We start from the raw sequence: 18,727 nt of genomic DNA on the forward strand, positions 1-18,727 counted from the left end.
TTCTTATTCTCTGTAATTTTAGCTTCACCAATATTCAGAGCAGATACACTCTTCAGGTACTATGGGCTTTTAATTTTACTGCACTAATTTTTGGTTCTGCAGTTTGAAATATTATATACGAGCAAGAGAAAACTTTTTCTTTTACAAATTAAAACTTATCAGTCAAAAAAGTTGCATACATAAAATATCTTGAAGCCTGCAATTCATTTTTTTTTCATTTAGGGCATTTTACTAATTTATTTTGTCTCTTTTCAAGGGACACAGGAACTTTTAACCCAACTTGGAAACTAATATCTAATGCTGCTTTTGCAATACTACTGTCTACATGGAGGAAGCAAATTTTATTTTTATATATTGCTGTTTACTATGGGATATTTCAGAAATATAAAATAGCAATGTAAGAACAGTATTGATTGTAAGTATGTGATAAATGACATGGCCTAATTCAATTACTGTGGAGTGCAATGGGGCAAGAACTGTAATATTAATATTCTTCAGATTATACCTTTGCTGTCACTACTGTGAAGAACTAATTAAAGTTTGTTATTAAAAGTCTCAGACATGGAAGTCACACACTCGCACTCAATACTCAACACACAAACCAACCACTTTACTACTTACCATTTGAGACCTATTTTTTGGGCAGCCATTGATGTCTTCAATCTTTTCATTTGCTGAAAGGCAAAAAGGAGAAAATAAAGAAAACAAAACAACTATACCAAGGACTTCTATTGCAATTATTTCCAGAGCACTTGCTGCTAGCTAAATAAAGCACTTTCAGATTGTAGTTGTCCAGTCAAAGTGAACGTGTGAGACACTGAGACCCATCAAAAGAAAAGGGCAGCTGGAGTTTTCTAGTGGGTTGTGCCTCCCGAGACAGCTGGGAGCAGGAAACAACTGCTCCCACAACATCTCGTGCGGTGACGGGTAACTCCTTCGAACTACAGACAAGATTTAAACCCTGCAAACCGAATCACTGCGGGGTGGAAAAGTGAACGCTACGTACGTACAGATGGTTGCGCATCAATTGATTTACTTATAGAGTGAATATATATTTAAAATTTAGATGGGAAAATTACTCTGATACTACTTCTGTTATTTTTTTTCTTAAAGCACAAACCACAAGACCACTTTCCAAGCTTCTTGTCCATGGGTTACTCGCAATGCAACATCCAGAAAAAGAATAGTTCCAATCTTTCAAGTCTCAAGTGCAATAATTAAGTTGTCGAAGTGGTTAAATGTTTGCCTTAGAGTTTTAGTTTGCTCAGTTTCACATTTCAGTGTTGGACTCTGAAATGACTTGTGTGCTAGACTGAAGAACCACTTATCATCAAAGCTGGCTTTCCAAAGTTGGCGTTCACATCCCGTTTCATGAGTTGGACAGATTTGCGTCACCTATGTCAGAATTGTCACCTGCAGCTTTTAACTGAACAGCCACTCAAATATTAGTAAAAGGAACCTTTGTGTGACGTCCCACCCAAAACATGATAAAAAATTATCCCTGGATGGTACTGCTGGGCTTGACCTCAAGATACTGGTTTGAAATATAAACCTGTAAACTTCCTCTGCAAATGCAATAGTACAATTTTCACAACAGCAGACAAAAGCTGTACTGAGATAAGTCACGGCATGAATTTGAATTGCAATAGTTACCTGGAGTAAGCGCAAATGACTTTGAAACTCAGAGCAAAGATCTACTCTGCTTGAGTCAATGCAATTAATTACAATTGGAACACGTTACCCAGAATATTCAGATATACCTGTAAGATGTCTTGTCTGCATCCATGTTTATAAAACCACAGCTTTTGTATGTCATCTAACTTTGGTTGTAACTGATCGATTAAAATATTCCACAAAATATCCTAGGCATCAGTAGGCAAAGTCCTGTTCGACTAGGTTAAAGTTTAATTTTAGCACATAGAAGATTTTCACAGGGAACCAACCGACAATTTGATATACTCCCAATTTCAGAGCATACACAGCCCCGGTATATCTGCATTCAAGAATCTAAATATAGCTACTATGTTTATATGGCATTATTAAGGCATATATTGCTTGTGCATTCTCTGGTAGACTCATGAATTTAAAACTGAAATAAATCAGAATGCTATGAATACATTTTAACTGACTTCCAAATAGAAAAAAAACTGTCACCCTATAACACTGCTATATTATCATTAGCGTTTTTGAAGTTTGAGGATTATCTCCCCTAAAATCAAACGCAGTGATGTTTGCTTAATGTCTTTTTAGTTTTGCTCCTTGTTTGTAGGCTAAGGTAAAAGCACTACCTAGTTATTAATAATTTTAAAATTTTATTTTCCTAAATATGCAGCTATTTCACTTAAGAAGGGGAAGCAGAAAGGACTGTGATCACTGTCTCTTTATAATCATTAACTCTTATGAAGTCTTCATTTTAAAAAAATTAAATAAATCAGCAGAAACACATTTATTCTTTTTCTGGTTTGGTTATTGAGTAGTACTTCAAGATTCAACATCTGTGATGTAAATCTCAGATGGTAAACAAAAGAAAAATTGTGTCACTGATAATTAAACCTGAATCCATTTTTGATGACTCTGGAGAATCTCCAGATATTCCCGGCACATGACAAAAAAGAAGGAAGGATCTTCACGGCTGCATTTAAAACCTCTCCTGTGCTGCATATAGCAGGTGTCTTAATACATAGTCTTATTTGTTAGAGAAAAAAAAGGCTGGTATTTTGCAGGCTGCAGTTAAAGCTGCTTCTAGGTGTGAAAGATGTCACCATCTTCGTGACAAGGAGACGCAGCGTGCCTAAGGCTATAGGCAGCGGATACAAATGACTTTCCCTTCATCGTTAATTTGGAGGACTGAACTGAGTTATGTTTAAATATGGACTTGTGTCCAGTTGTGGCCCCTCAGTTTCAGCAGGACAGGGAACTGCTGGAGAGAGTCCAGCTCAGGGCAACAAAGATGCTGGAGGGAGTGGAGCATCTCCTGGGTGAGGAAAGGCTGAGGGAGCTGGGGCTCTGGAGCTGGAGGAGACTGAGAAATGACTCATTCATGGTGATCAATATATAAAGGGTGAGTGTCAGGAGGATGGAGCCAGGCTCTTCTCGGTGACAACCAATGATAGGACAAGGGGCAATGGGTTCAAACTGGAACACAGGAGGTTCCACTTAAATATGAGAAGAAACTTCTTCATGGTGAGGGTGGCAGAGCCTGGCCCAGGCTGCCCAGGGAGGTTGTGGAGTCTCCTTCTGTGCAGACATTCCAACCCGCCTGGACACCTTCCTGTGTAACCTCATCTGGCTGTTCCTGCTCCATGGGGGGATTGCACTGGATGAGCTTTCCAGGTCCCTTCCAATCCCTGACTTTGTTTCACATGGAAAACAGTCCCTGGAAGTTAAATCCTTCACCTTGTACTTCAACTTTTGAAAGCTTGCAGACCTAATCCTAAATATTAGCCAAAAGGCAACTCTAAGAATGGCTAAAGAAAAACAAACACAAAGGTGAATCAAAGTAAAATAGAATGGCTAAAAAAATGCAAAGGAGAATCAAAGCAAAATACAGTAAGCAATATTATTGCTGTGTGTTTTAGAGGGAATAATTTGAATTTCATAGAGCTTTCACAAATCAACACTCAAACAGCTACACTGAAATACTTGGAACAACCATCTTCACATTTTGATGGTGGTATTCTCACCCACGTTCTCACACAGGAGTTCTCTACAACAGCATTAATGAGGGTAACTAGGTATTTATGAAAGAAGCTAACACCTAATTTGCTGGGATTCCAAAAATTTTCCCTATTAAAGGAAACATACACAGGATGAAGCGTTGTCCATAGAGAATACCTGTCCATGCACAATCAATTTATGGCCTGTTTTTATACATCTGGGTCTGTAGAATGCTACTGAGATATAATGTTGCTCTGTATGTTGAGACTAAATCTTTTTGGACGGATTCCAGTGCAGCTCCAGTGATTCACTGGCACGATGCCTCGCCATTTCAACCAGGGCTTGCAGATTTATGCGTTAAACGAAGGAACTAGCTCATTTACAGCATCTCGAACACATAAATATGCATGCACTGATGTCTCGTTACTTCACTGCTGTCTTCTTAATTTGCATCTCAGATCTGCCAGTTTGTTTCCAACGATACTTGTCCTAATTCCCATTAGCAGGTTTTCCCATCCCATCCGTCTCCATTGGCCCGTGCGTGTGTTTTGTGGCATCCCAAGGACCAGATGGATGAGCCTGTGAAGGGACTAATGACGGATTCAGGCCCAAGGGAACACGCTAAAATATGTAGTTTTACAGGAGGACAATGGACAATGTTGTTTAAAAGCTTCATTATCTAAAAATATTAGTGCAAACAAAGGCAACCAAAGGCTTTGTAGAACTTAGCCTATATTTGAGAGTTGTCCTAATGATAAATAATTTTCCTCACCTGAAAACTCATTATGAAATATTTATAATAAAGGGGTATATTTTTTATTTCCTTTCCTAGCTGCATATGTGGATTTTCCAAAGCTGCCTGGAGCAGAAGGTTCAACACAGCAGGCCAGTACTGTGTATTTTGTTCAGATCAATCCCCAGAAGGTATCAGAAATAGAGACAGTGAAAGCTAACAGCATCCTAGGAGAAAAATACCCCTCATCGGCTCCTTTTTTAACATGCAGCTGTGTGCAGTGATGCTGTTGTGTCAGGAAAGCTTATCAGCAACATCAAGTATTTTTCCACTATGTTTTAAGACCAGGCTTTATCAAATGAATCAGCCAAGTCTCTGAAGGAAAATTATCTACATAATTTATGCAGTTGGATTGATTTGCTCCTCCCTGTGTTTATGTAGAAGATAAAGACAGTGAATTTCTGAGCGAGACGGTGGATACCTGGTACAAAAAGAGAAAGTCACTCACCTACAACCTGGATTATTTCAGCCAATAAGACTCCATCGGTCACATCTTGCTGTAGATCCTTTATCAATCTCTTGTGACCAGACTTTGCTAGATAGTGATTAGCCCAATCCGTGTAAATCTGTTAGGAGATAAACAAAAAGAAATTGTTGGTTATAACATCAACCTGAATAATGACAGTTCTTTGTTTCTCTCAGTATCCGAGAGGCTGATATAAGATCATTGCATATTTGCTCTTTGAAAGAAGCCAACAACATTAAAATTCAAGGCATTGTGCAGATCGAGTATTCAGTTTACTATAATGTGGCTTTTCCTACTCAGAAATGTGACATCAAAGCTCACAAAAGATGATAATAAACTCCTGAACGTGTTACAGCTTGAATGGATCATCAGGCAGTCAACTAAACATTCTACAGCAGTAACGAGGATGTAGAAGATATTTCAACTTACACCCAAGTATTTCTTTACATTTTCCTTCTGACATTCTTTATCTGTTATTGAGAAATTTTAAACATTATTTTCCAAGAACAACTTCTGGTACAGATTAGCCATATAGCAATATAATTTTGAGGAAACTCCTTTGTTATATTCCTCAACAAGCCTTTAGAGGTCTTAAAAATCTACCAATTCTAATAAATTCCAGCTCACAGATTAAATAGGCCTACTAAATTGGTTTGAGTCTCTCATACAAACTTCTAATTGTTGGGATTTATTTTAAAACATATTATTTGAGAACTAAGTTAACAAAACAGACAAAACCTCTCTTTCATTTGCATTAAGCACTGCTTTTCTCATGCCAGGTTACCAAAAAGAAGGAAAAATACTAGAGTAGGAATTTATGCTTCTGAATTAAAGAACATTTTTTGTTCTTCATATAGGACAAAATTCAAGGGAAGAGTTTTTTAATATGATCTGTTTATATTCCAAAGAAGTAAAGTAAAACCAACTAAAAATCAGGATTTTATCTTTCAAATACCCAGACAAATATTAAGGTTCACCCCAACTCTCAAGAATCTCTAGCATATTACAAATACCTTCATCCCAATATCAGTAAGCAGGAGGAGATGCAATGTGCATGACCCTTGCCAATTGTCCACAGTCTCTATAAACCACTATGTACTAGGTTGTTGTTGTTGTTGTTGTTATTATTATTTTAATTAAAGTATTATGCTGGTGATAATTGTCTCATGAGCAAGGGAATCACTGATCTGGAAGGAAAGGTCCGCACAACTGTATTAACTCCCCAGAAACCAAATGAATCACCCAGGAACTCCCCAGACCATCATGTATCAACACAAATCCTTTAACTTATCAACTAACATGACCAAGCACAGCCATGGCTACTGATTTCAGAAGCATCTTCAGCATCACACAGAAAACGCAAGACTTAAGTCCTTCTCTTTCACAGGAGTCAAAGGCCAACTCCCACATCTACAGTCAAATATTTGCCACACCGGACAGGGGAACCTGGAAATAATACAAGGATTGTAATTTCACGCTCCTCTTCCATATGCTGATTCAGTGTTAATATGATAAAATGAAGAACAGATATTTTGACTGGAGTTATTTCAGTTATAAAGTCTTCATTCATGCTTTTTTTAAAACCTGTAATATGCTACTGGTACCAGCAATGAAGAAACCACTCAAAATCTAAAACACATGGCTGTGTTTTCCAACATTTATCCTCCACTTCCACCTTCAGAGCAAACATCTCAATGAAATAAACGCTGAGTACATGAGTGATTTTCCGAACACAACAAAAGAAGAAAAGGGAACCCCCCCCACACACACACTTTGCATAAACCAAACATTGTGTTCCTCAACTCCTTTTACAAGAAAACATCTTCCATAACAGGAAGATGCTTGTAAAGATCTAATTACTTTAAGAAACTGGAATGGACTTCTCCTGTTTTTCTGCCTCATGGTTCTAGTTTGCTTGTCTCCAAGACACATCAGGAAAGGCGTTGGAAACAACTTACAAGGTCCACACATCCCTACAGTGATACTGTCATTTAGCTGACAAGCAACTTATCAAACACAATAACTGTATTTTCTCATGGGAAGGCTGTGATTAATGTCCCAGTTTATTGCAGGAGGACTTTCAGCAAATACCAGACTATACTTTGATGTATCATTTCCAGCCTGGATCGTTTCCACAATGCAAATCATCACACAATTCAGCAAATGGCTTGGATGAGCTCCGGAGTTTGGAAATCCCAAGAGCAGCGAACGGGCAGAGCAGACCCCTCCTGGCAAAGCCTGAAATTACAGCATCAGCAAGACCTTGAGAGCTGGTTGGGATTGATTTTTGAGTCAAACCACTGTGAGAATGCACGGCTGGCGTTGCAAACCCAACATTTCAGAGCGGTTCCCTACTGCACTAATCCCTGCTGCACCCAGGAACACCAGACTCTGTATTCATACCCTGCCAATAAACAGAACTGCGGGAAAGAAATTCCTAATTTGCATCACAAATCCTCCTGGTCAAGGAGACAACTTGAAACACCCCAAAAATACCCGCTCTCTGATTCACTGTCTCCAATAACACATAAAGAAAATCCCTCTGTTGGCAAATGCTTCTTGTAACTCCTACTTGGTGTGTTGAAGTCAAGGTCTGTGTTTGGTATCCAAATTGCACGCAGAGCTTTTGTGCTCATTATAAAATATTCAATTAAATGCATCACTAATGCATACCACTATGGAGAACATATCTGTTCCTGGGGTATTTAAGGGTGTGGAGTAGCTTATTTCATTCAAATAGTTGATTAGGAAAGCCCTTTGCAGGAAAATACAGATAAAATAAATCTGTGCTTCTCTTTTAAAAACTTTATCATAACCCATTATTTTGCAATATGAATAATATGCCTTTTTAAGTGACTCTGAAGCATTCTAATGGCTGAGGTATTACCCAAGCATATCATAGTTGCTCTTTATGCTCACTGTTCATTTTTATGGCATATATTAAGCTAATTATGGAAACTTTCCAGGATGTTTTCAAAACCTGTTTGTTGCAAGTCTTTGTAATGTACTGCACAAACACGATTCCTAATGTTTCTTTTCCTTTTCCATACAAACGTGTGAAAAAAATATAAGTGTACAATGGTTGCTATTTCTAGACACACGAAAAATGTTTCAAAGCACACAGTGTTTTCAAATGTTCAAAAACAGGCAAATAATTGGGAAAACAATAATAAAAGAACTAGGAAAGTGCTGCTGAGAAACTTTCCATTCATACATGTCTGTCTCTGCACATGAATTTCAAATGTTCCTTGGGCATGTTCAGCAAGCAGGTTACAAAGACACGTGTTTGAATATTCACATGAAAATAAACTAATCTGTCAATAGCTTAAAAGTACAAAATCTTGCAACGTGAAATATTTGACCCACCACAACCAAAGAGATACCGCTTTATTATTAACATATATACTGGTATGGGTTTCTAAAACTTGTCAGTGATTTCACACAGTACAAAAATCATTGGAGGCAGCTTTGTTATCTTAGTTATCAAAATCGAGTGAAAAATGCAGTTTGGACATTATCACCATAAGCAGGTCTTTGTGCCTGAGACCAGCCAGTTTAATGTTTAACTCGGGTCTAAGTTCTGGCTTTTGTTAAAGGTGGACTCAGCTGTCCAGTAGCTTATTTTTCTCTGTAGTCTACGGTCTTAGGACTCCAGTTATCTGGGAACAAATTAAAAACAAATGGGATTTCTTTTTTCCTTCTCTCTTTCCCTCCCCACTCAACCCATCAGGTTTGAATTAAGTGTTCCAGGTAAAGCCTGATTCTATCAGGTTTGAATTAAGGGCATTACAGGTAAATATTGGTTTTGGAAGCATTCAGCACGTTATGAGTCATGGCTAAACCACTATTGCACAAAGTAGCAAGGTTTTGAGGAAAAAAAAGCATCTAAAGCTTTTGAAAGTTGTCTATAAAGAACAGTAAGCGTTCAATCAGCAAGAACACCGTATTTTGAAATTCAGCTGGGTTTCTCCCCGCTCCTGTTTCCTTTGCATTACACCTGCTTGTTTAAAGCACATTTTAGACTAGAGACAGAGGTCTGAAGGGCAGCAAAATCTTACTTTCTAGCTAGGAAACTTGGCACTTTCTTGTCACTTTGAGTCTCCAGCACCGTATTGAATATTGAATCAGAAAAAAAAAGTGACTTTTGCAGAACAAGGTTTTTTCTTCGAGATCACGCGACTACCACTAAGGACTTGGGGAGGGCTGGGGAACACACTGAGCGCCAAACAGCAAAATGCCCGAAGCTTCTGTTTGCTTAAAATTAATTCATCCAGCCTTTTCAATCTTGGGAAAATCAACCAAAAAGCCAAATAAACTAGAGCTTGCCTAGCTGGCCATAACAATTTGAAGCTGGAATCTCAAACCATGTTGTTCCTGTCTCCAGATTCCATTTTGGAGGCAACAGGCTGGTTGGTACCTGGGTGCTCAGAGATGCCGATGGGTAGGTTCTGCTTGATCTGCTGGTGGACGGGGCCAAACACGGTATCTATAGGACTATGTTCCTCTGCTCCCACAGTCGAACCCAGGGAACAGGGTCTGAAAAGACTCAGGAGAGCAATGAATCCATGTGGAGCCTTTAAAAATCGTAGAGGAGACCCATCACATCCCTGGAGCTGCAATATTAAGGTTCTGGGTATTATCATGTACTCCAGAGTCTCCTTTAAACAGAGTTTAGATCCAAAGAACTATGCACTGGTTTTTGCCTCTCCATTAGTATTTTAAAATATGCTCATTATGGAAAGGGTTCACACACAACTACTCAAAAAAGAATTCCCCTCTTTTATGCAAGTAGAAAATATGCCTGAAGTCCTTCCCTACCCCTCATTTCCACAGAAAAATTCTAATTACAACAAATGCCCGAGTATATTTCCAAGCCTTTCTTTCCCTCCCTCACCACTGGTTACTAACTAATCACACTCTGTTTTCTTCCAATAATCATCATGAATCAATCCCAAACATACTGTGATACTGTGATACTGTGAATCAGGCTCTCGTGGATTTGGTCACAGCTGAAGGGCATCTTTTTGACATCACGTAGTATAATTAGAGCAGAACGAGGCTTTTTTCAGCCTTTAATAGCAACGGTTAGTCACATCGACGAACTCCACCAGAACATGCAGTACAATGCAAAGCCTGTGTTGCCGCTGACCACGCTGCCTACTGAAGTTCACGGGGGCAAAAAACCCCCGAAACCTAAAAATAGACACAAATTATTGAGATGATCCTAATGGGAATGCCTGCAGTTGTCACAGTGCTATACGGGGGGAGAAAAGCCCATCAGATACTCACTGCTACCCGACATAACGGGATTTACACATGCGGAGGCACGAAATCACAATTTTTGACTGCTAACATTAATTGCAGCCTCATGCTGGTCCATGCTGCACTCCAATATAACGATCTAATTAACAAATATCACGCTGCAAAGCCCGGAGGTAAACAGCTAAAGCCAAAGGCTTGGCTGAACAACTCGGAAGCATCTCTGGCTCCAAGGGAGCACCCTGGTGATAACAGCTATTTTGAGAGTGCATAGAGATGATGGCCCTGACAATAATATGGGTGATGCTTTGCTGAGTTACTGGCAAAAGGACAACTAAGAAGCACATGGTAAAAAGAAAATATTAAAACATCAAATTTAACAGCATTTGTCACAGACCTTTTATCAGAGTTTTCTTATAAATTGTGGCCTTATTTGCCCCCATGCGCTTCCTAAATCCTGCAGGGATCCTGTATCTGTACATCTGTACCAGGATAAAAATTCCAATGAAAGGACTTTCCTAGAACAAGTGAAGCTTCAAGCTGCTATCCAAGACTGGGTTGTTTTCTCAATGTAAGCTCTTGCTAGAAGAATAAAACCCCAAAACACGGGGCACAAAATACCATATAACATACGGTCACATTTCTCCACATTAAACAAAATGTATTAGTGGACTTAGAGGAAAGACCTCTGTCTGCTCATTTTCTTTAAGAACATTGCTTAAGGTATGTAGGGAGTAGAATATGAAGCAAAAATAAGAATATCCTGTCCTCAGGGATGTCCCCGAGTCCCCAGCGATTCCCAGCTCAGAGGGAGAGGTGGACATGGGCAGGCAGGGAATGGTTAAGCCAGGTTGGACACATCAGCCTTAGGCTGGGTCTGTCTCCTTTGAGCTCAGAGATGCTGGAAGCACTTTGGAAGTGAGGATGGAGCCTGGGGAGTTGTTTACTCCATCCTACTTGCAAGAAGGGAGGAAACCACCAGAAACTCCAAGTTTGAGGTGGTGATGGGCTGGATTGCAGGTGGACTCCTCCTGAGAGGCAGGTGAGATGGTAAAAGGACCCTCCTGAAAGGAACCCGTACGTTTGCGAACCCCTGAAAATAGTTGTCACAATAATTAGCTACTAATTAGTATCTAATATGATATCAGTAAAATGCCATCAAGTATCTAAAGTGCTAGAACTTCCTAAGTATCCTCAAGTATTGGCTGCAACAAACTGAGGTCTTAGTTTCCACTCCTCTGTGGAAACAGAGGCAACTATGGTTTTTTACCATTTATTAAGTGGAACTAAAGAAAATTATTTAATCTACTCACATGTGCAAATGTCTGTTGGAACAGCTTTAAATTATTAGTCAGCTGGTGGGAGGCATTCCGCTGTATATTCCATTTTACTGGACACTTACGTACATTAACTACCCTTTGGAAATTAAACTGAGAAATGGGTAATTTAAACAAAGGCCACTGGGACTATTTATTTCTCTCTCTTTAAAGCCTTATTCTCGACTGGGGAGAGCTATTCTCATGCAGATGACCACCATTCAAAGGCGATGGGCTGACTCACAGCACACACAGCCAAGCATATGTGTACGTTTTCACACGCCTGCAAGCCCTTCCAGTAACAGAGCCTTGAACTGAGCCTCTGAGATTGTGTAAAACAAACCTCTGGTGGATGCTAAACAAGTAATACGCTTTAAATTCCCTACCCAGCACCTTAGTTACTCTTAACCTACTGAATATTTTACTACAGTTAATATAAAGAGGAGAAAAGAGATGTTTTCTTCTTTCTCTCCCCCCACTTGCACAATTTCTGTACCCCGTTACTGCCTCTACATTTCATATCAAAGCAACATTTTCCTACAGACCAGCTAGAAGGTGAAACGAGGCCAGTAATTGTAGCGGTATCCGGCACGCTCTGCTCTCAATGCTCCCATTATACACTTTTACCATATACAAATCCCCCTCAAGCTGGAACCACACACCGCGCCAAGCAGGTGGCCACCCTCTCATTCCCCCTTGCAAAACATTTTAAATCCTGAATAGAAATGAGATTACATTCACACCTGCACCATTTCCTTTGCCTATCCAAAAGAGAAATAGAGTTTAGTTTGCCGAGCCGATCAGCAAAGCCCATTCCAAGCCGTACTTGGCCACGGTGAATCAACTGATTTGATCTCACGCCAGCAAAATATAATTGACCTCAGAGAACAAGAGAAGCAAATGTACTAATTTTTTCAGCATTTTCTAAAAAGTCACCTACCGCGAGCACCAAACTACTTTCAAATATCACAGTTCTCAGACATGAAATAAACCCATTTATACCTACTACCACACACAAATAGCAACAGAAAAGGGCTTATCTGAAAGGTGATACATTCCTACTCCGAAGAGAAACCACAGAAAATCTTAAGAAGCTCCAGAAGAAAGGGGAAGAGGGGAATAAAAACATCACTTCTGAGGCTGAAGTTAGTTCCTGTTCAACAGCCATTATCAAGGAGCCAAGAGCTGCTTACTGTTTTATAATGGTCACAGGAAAATTTACTTCTCCCACGAGCAGGGATCTGAAAGGCTGTACTACTTATGGGCATATTTAACATGAATATATACTGCTCGAGTCCAGCTTGCTTGTCCTTCTCAAGGGGTCTACAGTTAAATCATGATATATATGCCGGCATGCGAAGCCTGGATGGTTAATTTTAGCTGAAGTCACGCGTGCACAGAGCTCAGATTTCCTACACTGTCGCATTTAAAACCTCCCACCCCTCCTGCAGCGCTTCCCTTACACCCCCACTGCTCTCTTCTCTCACCAATTAATGCCTGTAACACAGAGTTGCCATGTTTGACATCAAACAGGATCAATGTATTTTATATACAGTCTGAAAGAACAAAGCTATTTGCAGCATCAAGTTCGGTAGGTCTTTTCTGTCAGATACTGTAGGCACGAAAAGAAAATCATTAAAAATATTGGTTTGGTTGTGGTTCGTTTGTTTGTTAACAGAATTGGAAGACTTTCTACCCACTAGAGAGACACTCCCCTCTATCTAAATGCTCCCAATGCCTGTGGAAATCTGAAAATCTGAACAGAAATCCAAGATTTTGCATGCTGCCCATATTTTTGTAACAGGCCAAACAAAAATCCCAAAATATCCTTTTTTACAAAATTGGAAGGTTCCACAACATTGGTCAAAACTTTGAAGGCTGCATCTGTTACAAATGCAAGCTAAAAAGTATAAGGCTGAATTAGATCTCAAGGGGACACCTGCACAACCTGCCCATTGTCTTGACCAAGACCTGGAACAAGGGCGGGACCCCAACACACGCAAGTCACCCCAAATCCCATGGTCGGTCTGACCATGTCACCAGCATTCCTTAAAAATATAGAGAATCAGCCCTTGGAAGCTGCTTTGCTTAAATTTTTAATATTAAAAAAATAACGTTGCCAGTGTTGCCAAGGTGAGAAACGATGACTGCCTCACCTCCCCTCTTGCCAAGTTGAAAGACAGATGTCTGACATTTTCGCTGTTTATTTTTCAATGCCAGAGTAAAATCTATACGGGTCTTTTAACTGCCCCATGAAAAGTAAATAAGTTGGTCGCCACCGCGGCTCCACACCAGCTCTGCCCTCCAGCAAAGCCCACGCACCACCAGCCAGGGCGCGTGTTTGTTTTGGGGAGGTGGGGGATGAACGGGGCTTTGATGGAGTTTGAAGAGAACATAATAACTTCTGACTATCCAGGACATAGAGCGGCTGCTCCACCTACACAGCACCAAGTGCTGCAGCGCTGATGTGCCCTGGAACGCTTGACTTTGCTATGAGCAACAACTCTGTTCATGGAAAGAGAAGAAACGCATTGCATGAGAAAGGGGGAGGTTTAGAACCACAGAAATATTTTGTTTGGAAGAGACCCTCAAGATCATACAATCCAATCATAACCTAACTCTGGTACTAAACCGTGTCCCTAAGAGCCTCATCGCTGTGTCTTTTAAATCCCTCCAGGGATGGTGACTCCACCACTTCCCTGGGCAGCCTGTTCCAATGCCCAACAACCCTTTCAGTGAAGAAATTTTCCCTAATATCCAATCTAAACCTCCCTTGGCACAACTTGAGGCCATTTCCTCTTGTCCTATCACTTGCTACTTGGGAGAAGAGACCAACACCCTCCATGCTCCGACCTCCTTTCAGGTAGTTGTAAAGAGTGAGAAGCTCTCCCCTCAGCTCCTGTTCTCCAGGTCTCTCAGCCATTCCTCATAAGACTTGTTCTTTAGACCCTTCACCAGCTCTGTTGCCCATATTCCCCCAAAAAACTCTGATGATTGAAGAAGGAAGAGAGAATGCCACAGTCTTAAATAAACCCTTCTGCTATAAGCATCCAATACTCAACGTGGTTAGTTCCCAGAACTCAATGTGATTTTGGCACGCGTGGCCTTTGACAGCAAATAAGTCTTCTAAACTTTTCTAATTAAGACAGACTCATTTTCTCTTTTTGGAAAAGGTGTGACAGACTGTTCCAAACAGCTGCTATAACTTCATGGGTATTTTTCACCTGGGGTTACAAATCTGCATGGCTTCAGTATCATCTCCTCTGGGCAGAACGCCACGGCTGCGTGCGGGATCAAAACTGTCAGTGCTCTATTGTACTCGGAGAAAAAGGCTAAGGAAGAGACTCCAAGAGATAATAACAATCTGCAGAGGGCTGGAAATGAAACCTGACTTGCCATGTAGCATCTGAAGCACAAACTCATTCCTCTATTTCATTTTCCCTTGATTGCTTAGAGGATTAATTCACCAAAACAACGTTCACAGTTGTGAAGCAACTCCAAATGAAAGTTGGTCTCAAAGGCACAGAACTCTAAACCATTTCAACTCCTAGTGATGTGTGAAGACAAAATCCAAATAGTGAGGCCAGAAATATTGCAAAGGCTTTTCTTAATTTTTAACAAAGGCAATTTGCTGAGGGAATAAGGGAATTACACAAATTTGCCTTTGTCTTGCCCAAGAGACCAAATCCTACATCTCTTTTAGCCAAGAAAGACAAGGCAGAAATCCCTTTTGAGTCTGCTTGGTGCTTAATTGAAAAAATGGAGTTTTCAAAACCAGGGGCTGGGCAGGTTCAGTCCATACCAACACTGTGAAGTCACCAGCAAACCATCCTCTGCTCCCGTGAGCAGGATGTCTAATGCCACTCAAAAAAACATCAATCATCTGTACTACCCTTCCCACTCTGTAAAATGTAACTTAGTTTAGTGTCCAAGATTTTTCACAAAAGGCAGAGCTTCTGCAGTTGCCAGAAGCTGGCAAGGGGTAGTGCTCTCCAACACTTGGAAGGACATAAAGCAAGATACAACCAAGCCATGGATGAAAAATCAGTGCAACTGATTAGTAAGGCCAACAACCTATTCATCACTAGATCTGCCAAGCAAGATGAATGCAAAATCTGGAGATGGAAGGAACAAAAGGAGGAGGAAGCAAGACCCAAACTTGGGGAAGCACTTGACGACACGCTCACTACAAGCACTTACTCAAGTCTCAATTACTTCACACACATTTAGCTCTTCTGAACAGGAAGCCTGATTGAAGGTGGTCGTTAGAGAATCACATATTAATTCTGTTATTTCTAAAGATTCATGGTAAGAGCAAGAGGATGAGAAGGGGACAATTACCTTTCTAAAAAGTTTTTGTACCTTCTACCCATGTTCCTATTTCTGATGCTCTTCTAATGCTCCTCCTGCTCTTGGGCACTGTCAGAAGTGGGACAGTTGGCTAGACACATCTTGGGTATGACCTACTTTTGAAAGACCTATTTTTATTTTAAGCTGCATTTTTAAGATAGTGAAAAATGCTCTGTGACAGCTGAGCATTAATTTGTGTGGCAAAGACTCAATTCTAAAGACACAAAAAAAGATTAAGAATCTCAGAAGGGTTCAGCATCCCAGTTAGAGCCAGATTATCACAGGCACTCAATTTGCACGTAGCCATCAAAATAAACAACTAAATTTTCAGAAAACTATAGATACTTTAAAAATCCCCAAAGAAGTGCTAAATTTCCAGCATTTAAAAAACCTGATCCTCACTTTTGAATAGAGAAGAAGGAATATATACATATATATTTGCATTAACACACAGATGAGGGGACACAGCCCACAAAGGTGTCTGGCCCTAAGTACTTTGCTAATGAGATCTTGAGACGAAATTCTTGCATTTGAAAATACTAATAACTGTTTATCCATAGGTGGCAGCATTTCCATTTTTGTTATGTCATTGTTATATCATTTATTACGTTGCCACACATCCTATAAATCAGGCTACAGCAAAAAGCTTTCTGCATATCGAGGGATCACCAGGGTTTGGCCATCTTTTTATACAAAAGATTAAGGTGGTCTCCATAAATTTTTCCTGCTACGTCATTACCAAATTATACAAAACAGAAGCAAAAAACCCCTGCTGAATTAATTTCCACAAACATAACAAATCTAACCTAATCATTTTGCAGTTGGCCATCTGTTTCACAGATACGAATCTAACTGAATCTTCTACTGACTGATAACTTTCTAAATTAAATTGTCTATGCTGACCCAGCTTAGTTCCTCCTGCTTCCATTTAAAGCGTTCGGAGTGCTCTCTATATAGTGATCTATATGCCCATTATATAGTTAGAAGACAACTGGTAGGGGTTAAAGCTGCACATTCGGCACCAGATCAAACTCAGAAGAGCGATATCCTCATTGAGGATGCAAACTGAGGGAATATAGGAAAAAATTACTAAATACATATGTTACAGTGAAAACTCCTGAGATCTCCTTTCTCCACTATAGTCTGTGTCACAAAAAGAGACTTTTTCAGTCAGATGTATTTGTGTATTTATGAGGAATTTAAGAAATACCCTTCCTAACAGGAAACTGCTAGTTTGTACGTAATTAGAGTTTATGGCTATATAAAAGGACAAGTATTTTTATCCCTAAATGCAGTTTTGAATATGTTGCACAAGACCCCAGTCACCAATTCACTGCCTTTGGGGTGAAGAAGGATGCTCTGCATGACATAAGAGGAAAATTCGGCTTCTTCATTCCCCATTGACCTTGTGAGTTATTGGGGATGAGACGGGGTGGGTGATGCTGGAGATGGGGCCAGACCCATGAACTCATCAGACCCAACTGCGATGGCAAATCCTCTGCTCCTAATTAGGGAGGGTCATTAAAGTGACACCAGCCTACACGTTCATTGATCCAGCGATTAAAATCAGCGCTGTAGGGTTTTACTACAATTCCTGATATTGAACGCCTACCAAAACCTTCTACAAAAGGAAAAAGAAAAATTCAGTGAAGTGAAATTTATAGCAAGCTGGGGATTAATAATTTAAAATAATATTTCATGGCTGATCAAGAAATGAAAGTATAATTCCCACAAGCGTAGGAGGCTCAGGCACCTCCTTGCACAACTGGTGGCCACTGAAAGGCCTTCTGCACCTTCCACTTGTTCTGAAGCTTTATTGAGAAATATATATAGTACAGTCCTTAACGAGTAGTTACGAGGCAGATCCATTGTAGATTTCATCTATTGTCAGCATAAAGGGTTTTAACAAAAAGATATTTAATGGGAATTGCTAAGTCTTCAACAGGATGACCCACTAGGCTAAGACTTGATTACTTTACCTCGTTATCCTCTCTGTTAAAAATGTGGACAGTGTAAATATTGTTATTATTAATACTCTTCTAACAGTTATATGGCAGCAAGGAGCTTCATCAAAAACCCTTCAGACAAGAACGTTCATTTTGATCCATGATATATTCTGGTCAAATTTTCAGCACAGGATGTAGGCGAAAGCACATTTATGTATGAAACCGAGTACGGTTTAAATTAATGTCAGATAAGAATACTGGCTTAGCTGCAGATAAAAATCAGAGCAATTTACTGGTGATCATTTGGGAGGACAGAGCCTACGGCACAGAAACAAGGCTTATGGACATCAGCAAAATCAGTTCGTTTTTGCCTGGAGCAAGGGTTGGAGGAATGCAGAACAAAGAACGTGCTGCTAGTCCAAAATAAAAAGGTCTAGGCATAAATATATCCTAAAATCTTAATTCCAGAATTAAGCACAAAAGATACCAACTCTAGGTAGCAATTGCCTTTATTTTCCTGTTCAAACAAGACTAATATTTATAGCATTACTTTCTCCACTTGCTCCAGTTCTTTGGCAACTACAGTTCAATCTACATAATCTTTAAGCTTTAGAAATAAGCCGAAATATATAGATATTTTAGGTAACAGGCCATTTGTTTTCAGAAGGCAGGCTAAGTGCATTGTCTAAAACTTGGAACTGTAGCAAATGAATCAAACCACAGGCAGACGGTTGAGTTAGGAATGAAATCTAAAATTACTATTAGAACAACGTAAAAGAAAAAGGCAGCTCATTGGGTTTTGTTGGTTTTTTAAAAATAGGGGTGATTCCACTGCAGAACTCCCCCGTACTGTCATTTTGGCAGTGTTTCTAACAACTTCGGCAGTACTTTCGTTGATGTTTTTGTTTGTGCAGTCTCTTAATCACTAGGGTCAAATGGG

At 39.9% G+C, this 18,727-nt stretch overlaps 1 protein-coding gene across 4 annotated transcripts in view; it reads right to left on the reverse strand.

Moving 5' to 3' along the window:
- The window catches only part of NAV2 (neuron navigator 2), a gene marked incomplete at both ends in the record, with an annotated part of 363,557 nt that overhangs the window by 146,210 nt on the left and 198,620 nt on the right, over positions 1–18,727 (reverse strand). For all 4 annotated transcript variants that reach the window (XM_080345864.1, XM_080345863.1, XM_080345862.1 and 1 more), the window contains 2 exons: positions 622–674; positions 4,899–5,016. In XM_080345864.1, the coding sequence (XP_080201990.1) occupies positions 622–674; positions 4,899–5,016 (171 nt within the window). The remainder of the gene's footprint in view (positions 1–621; positions 675–4,898; positions 5,017–18,727) is intronic.

Source organism: Nesoenas mayeri (genome assembly GCF_963082525.1).
Source record: "Nesoenas mayeri genome assembly, chromosome: 5".
Lineage (NCBI taxonomy): Eukaryota > Metazoa > Chordata > Aves > Columbiformes > Columbidae > Nesoenas > Nesoenas mayeri.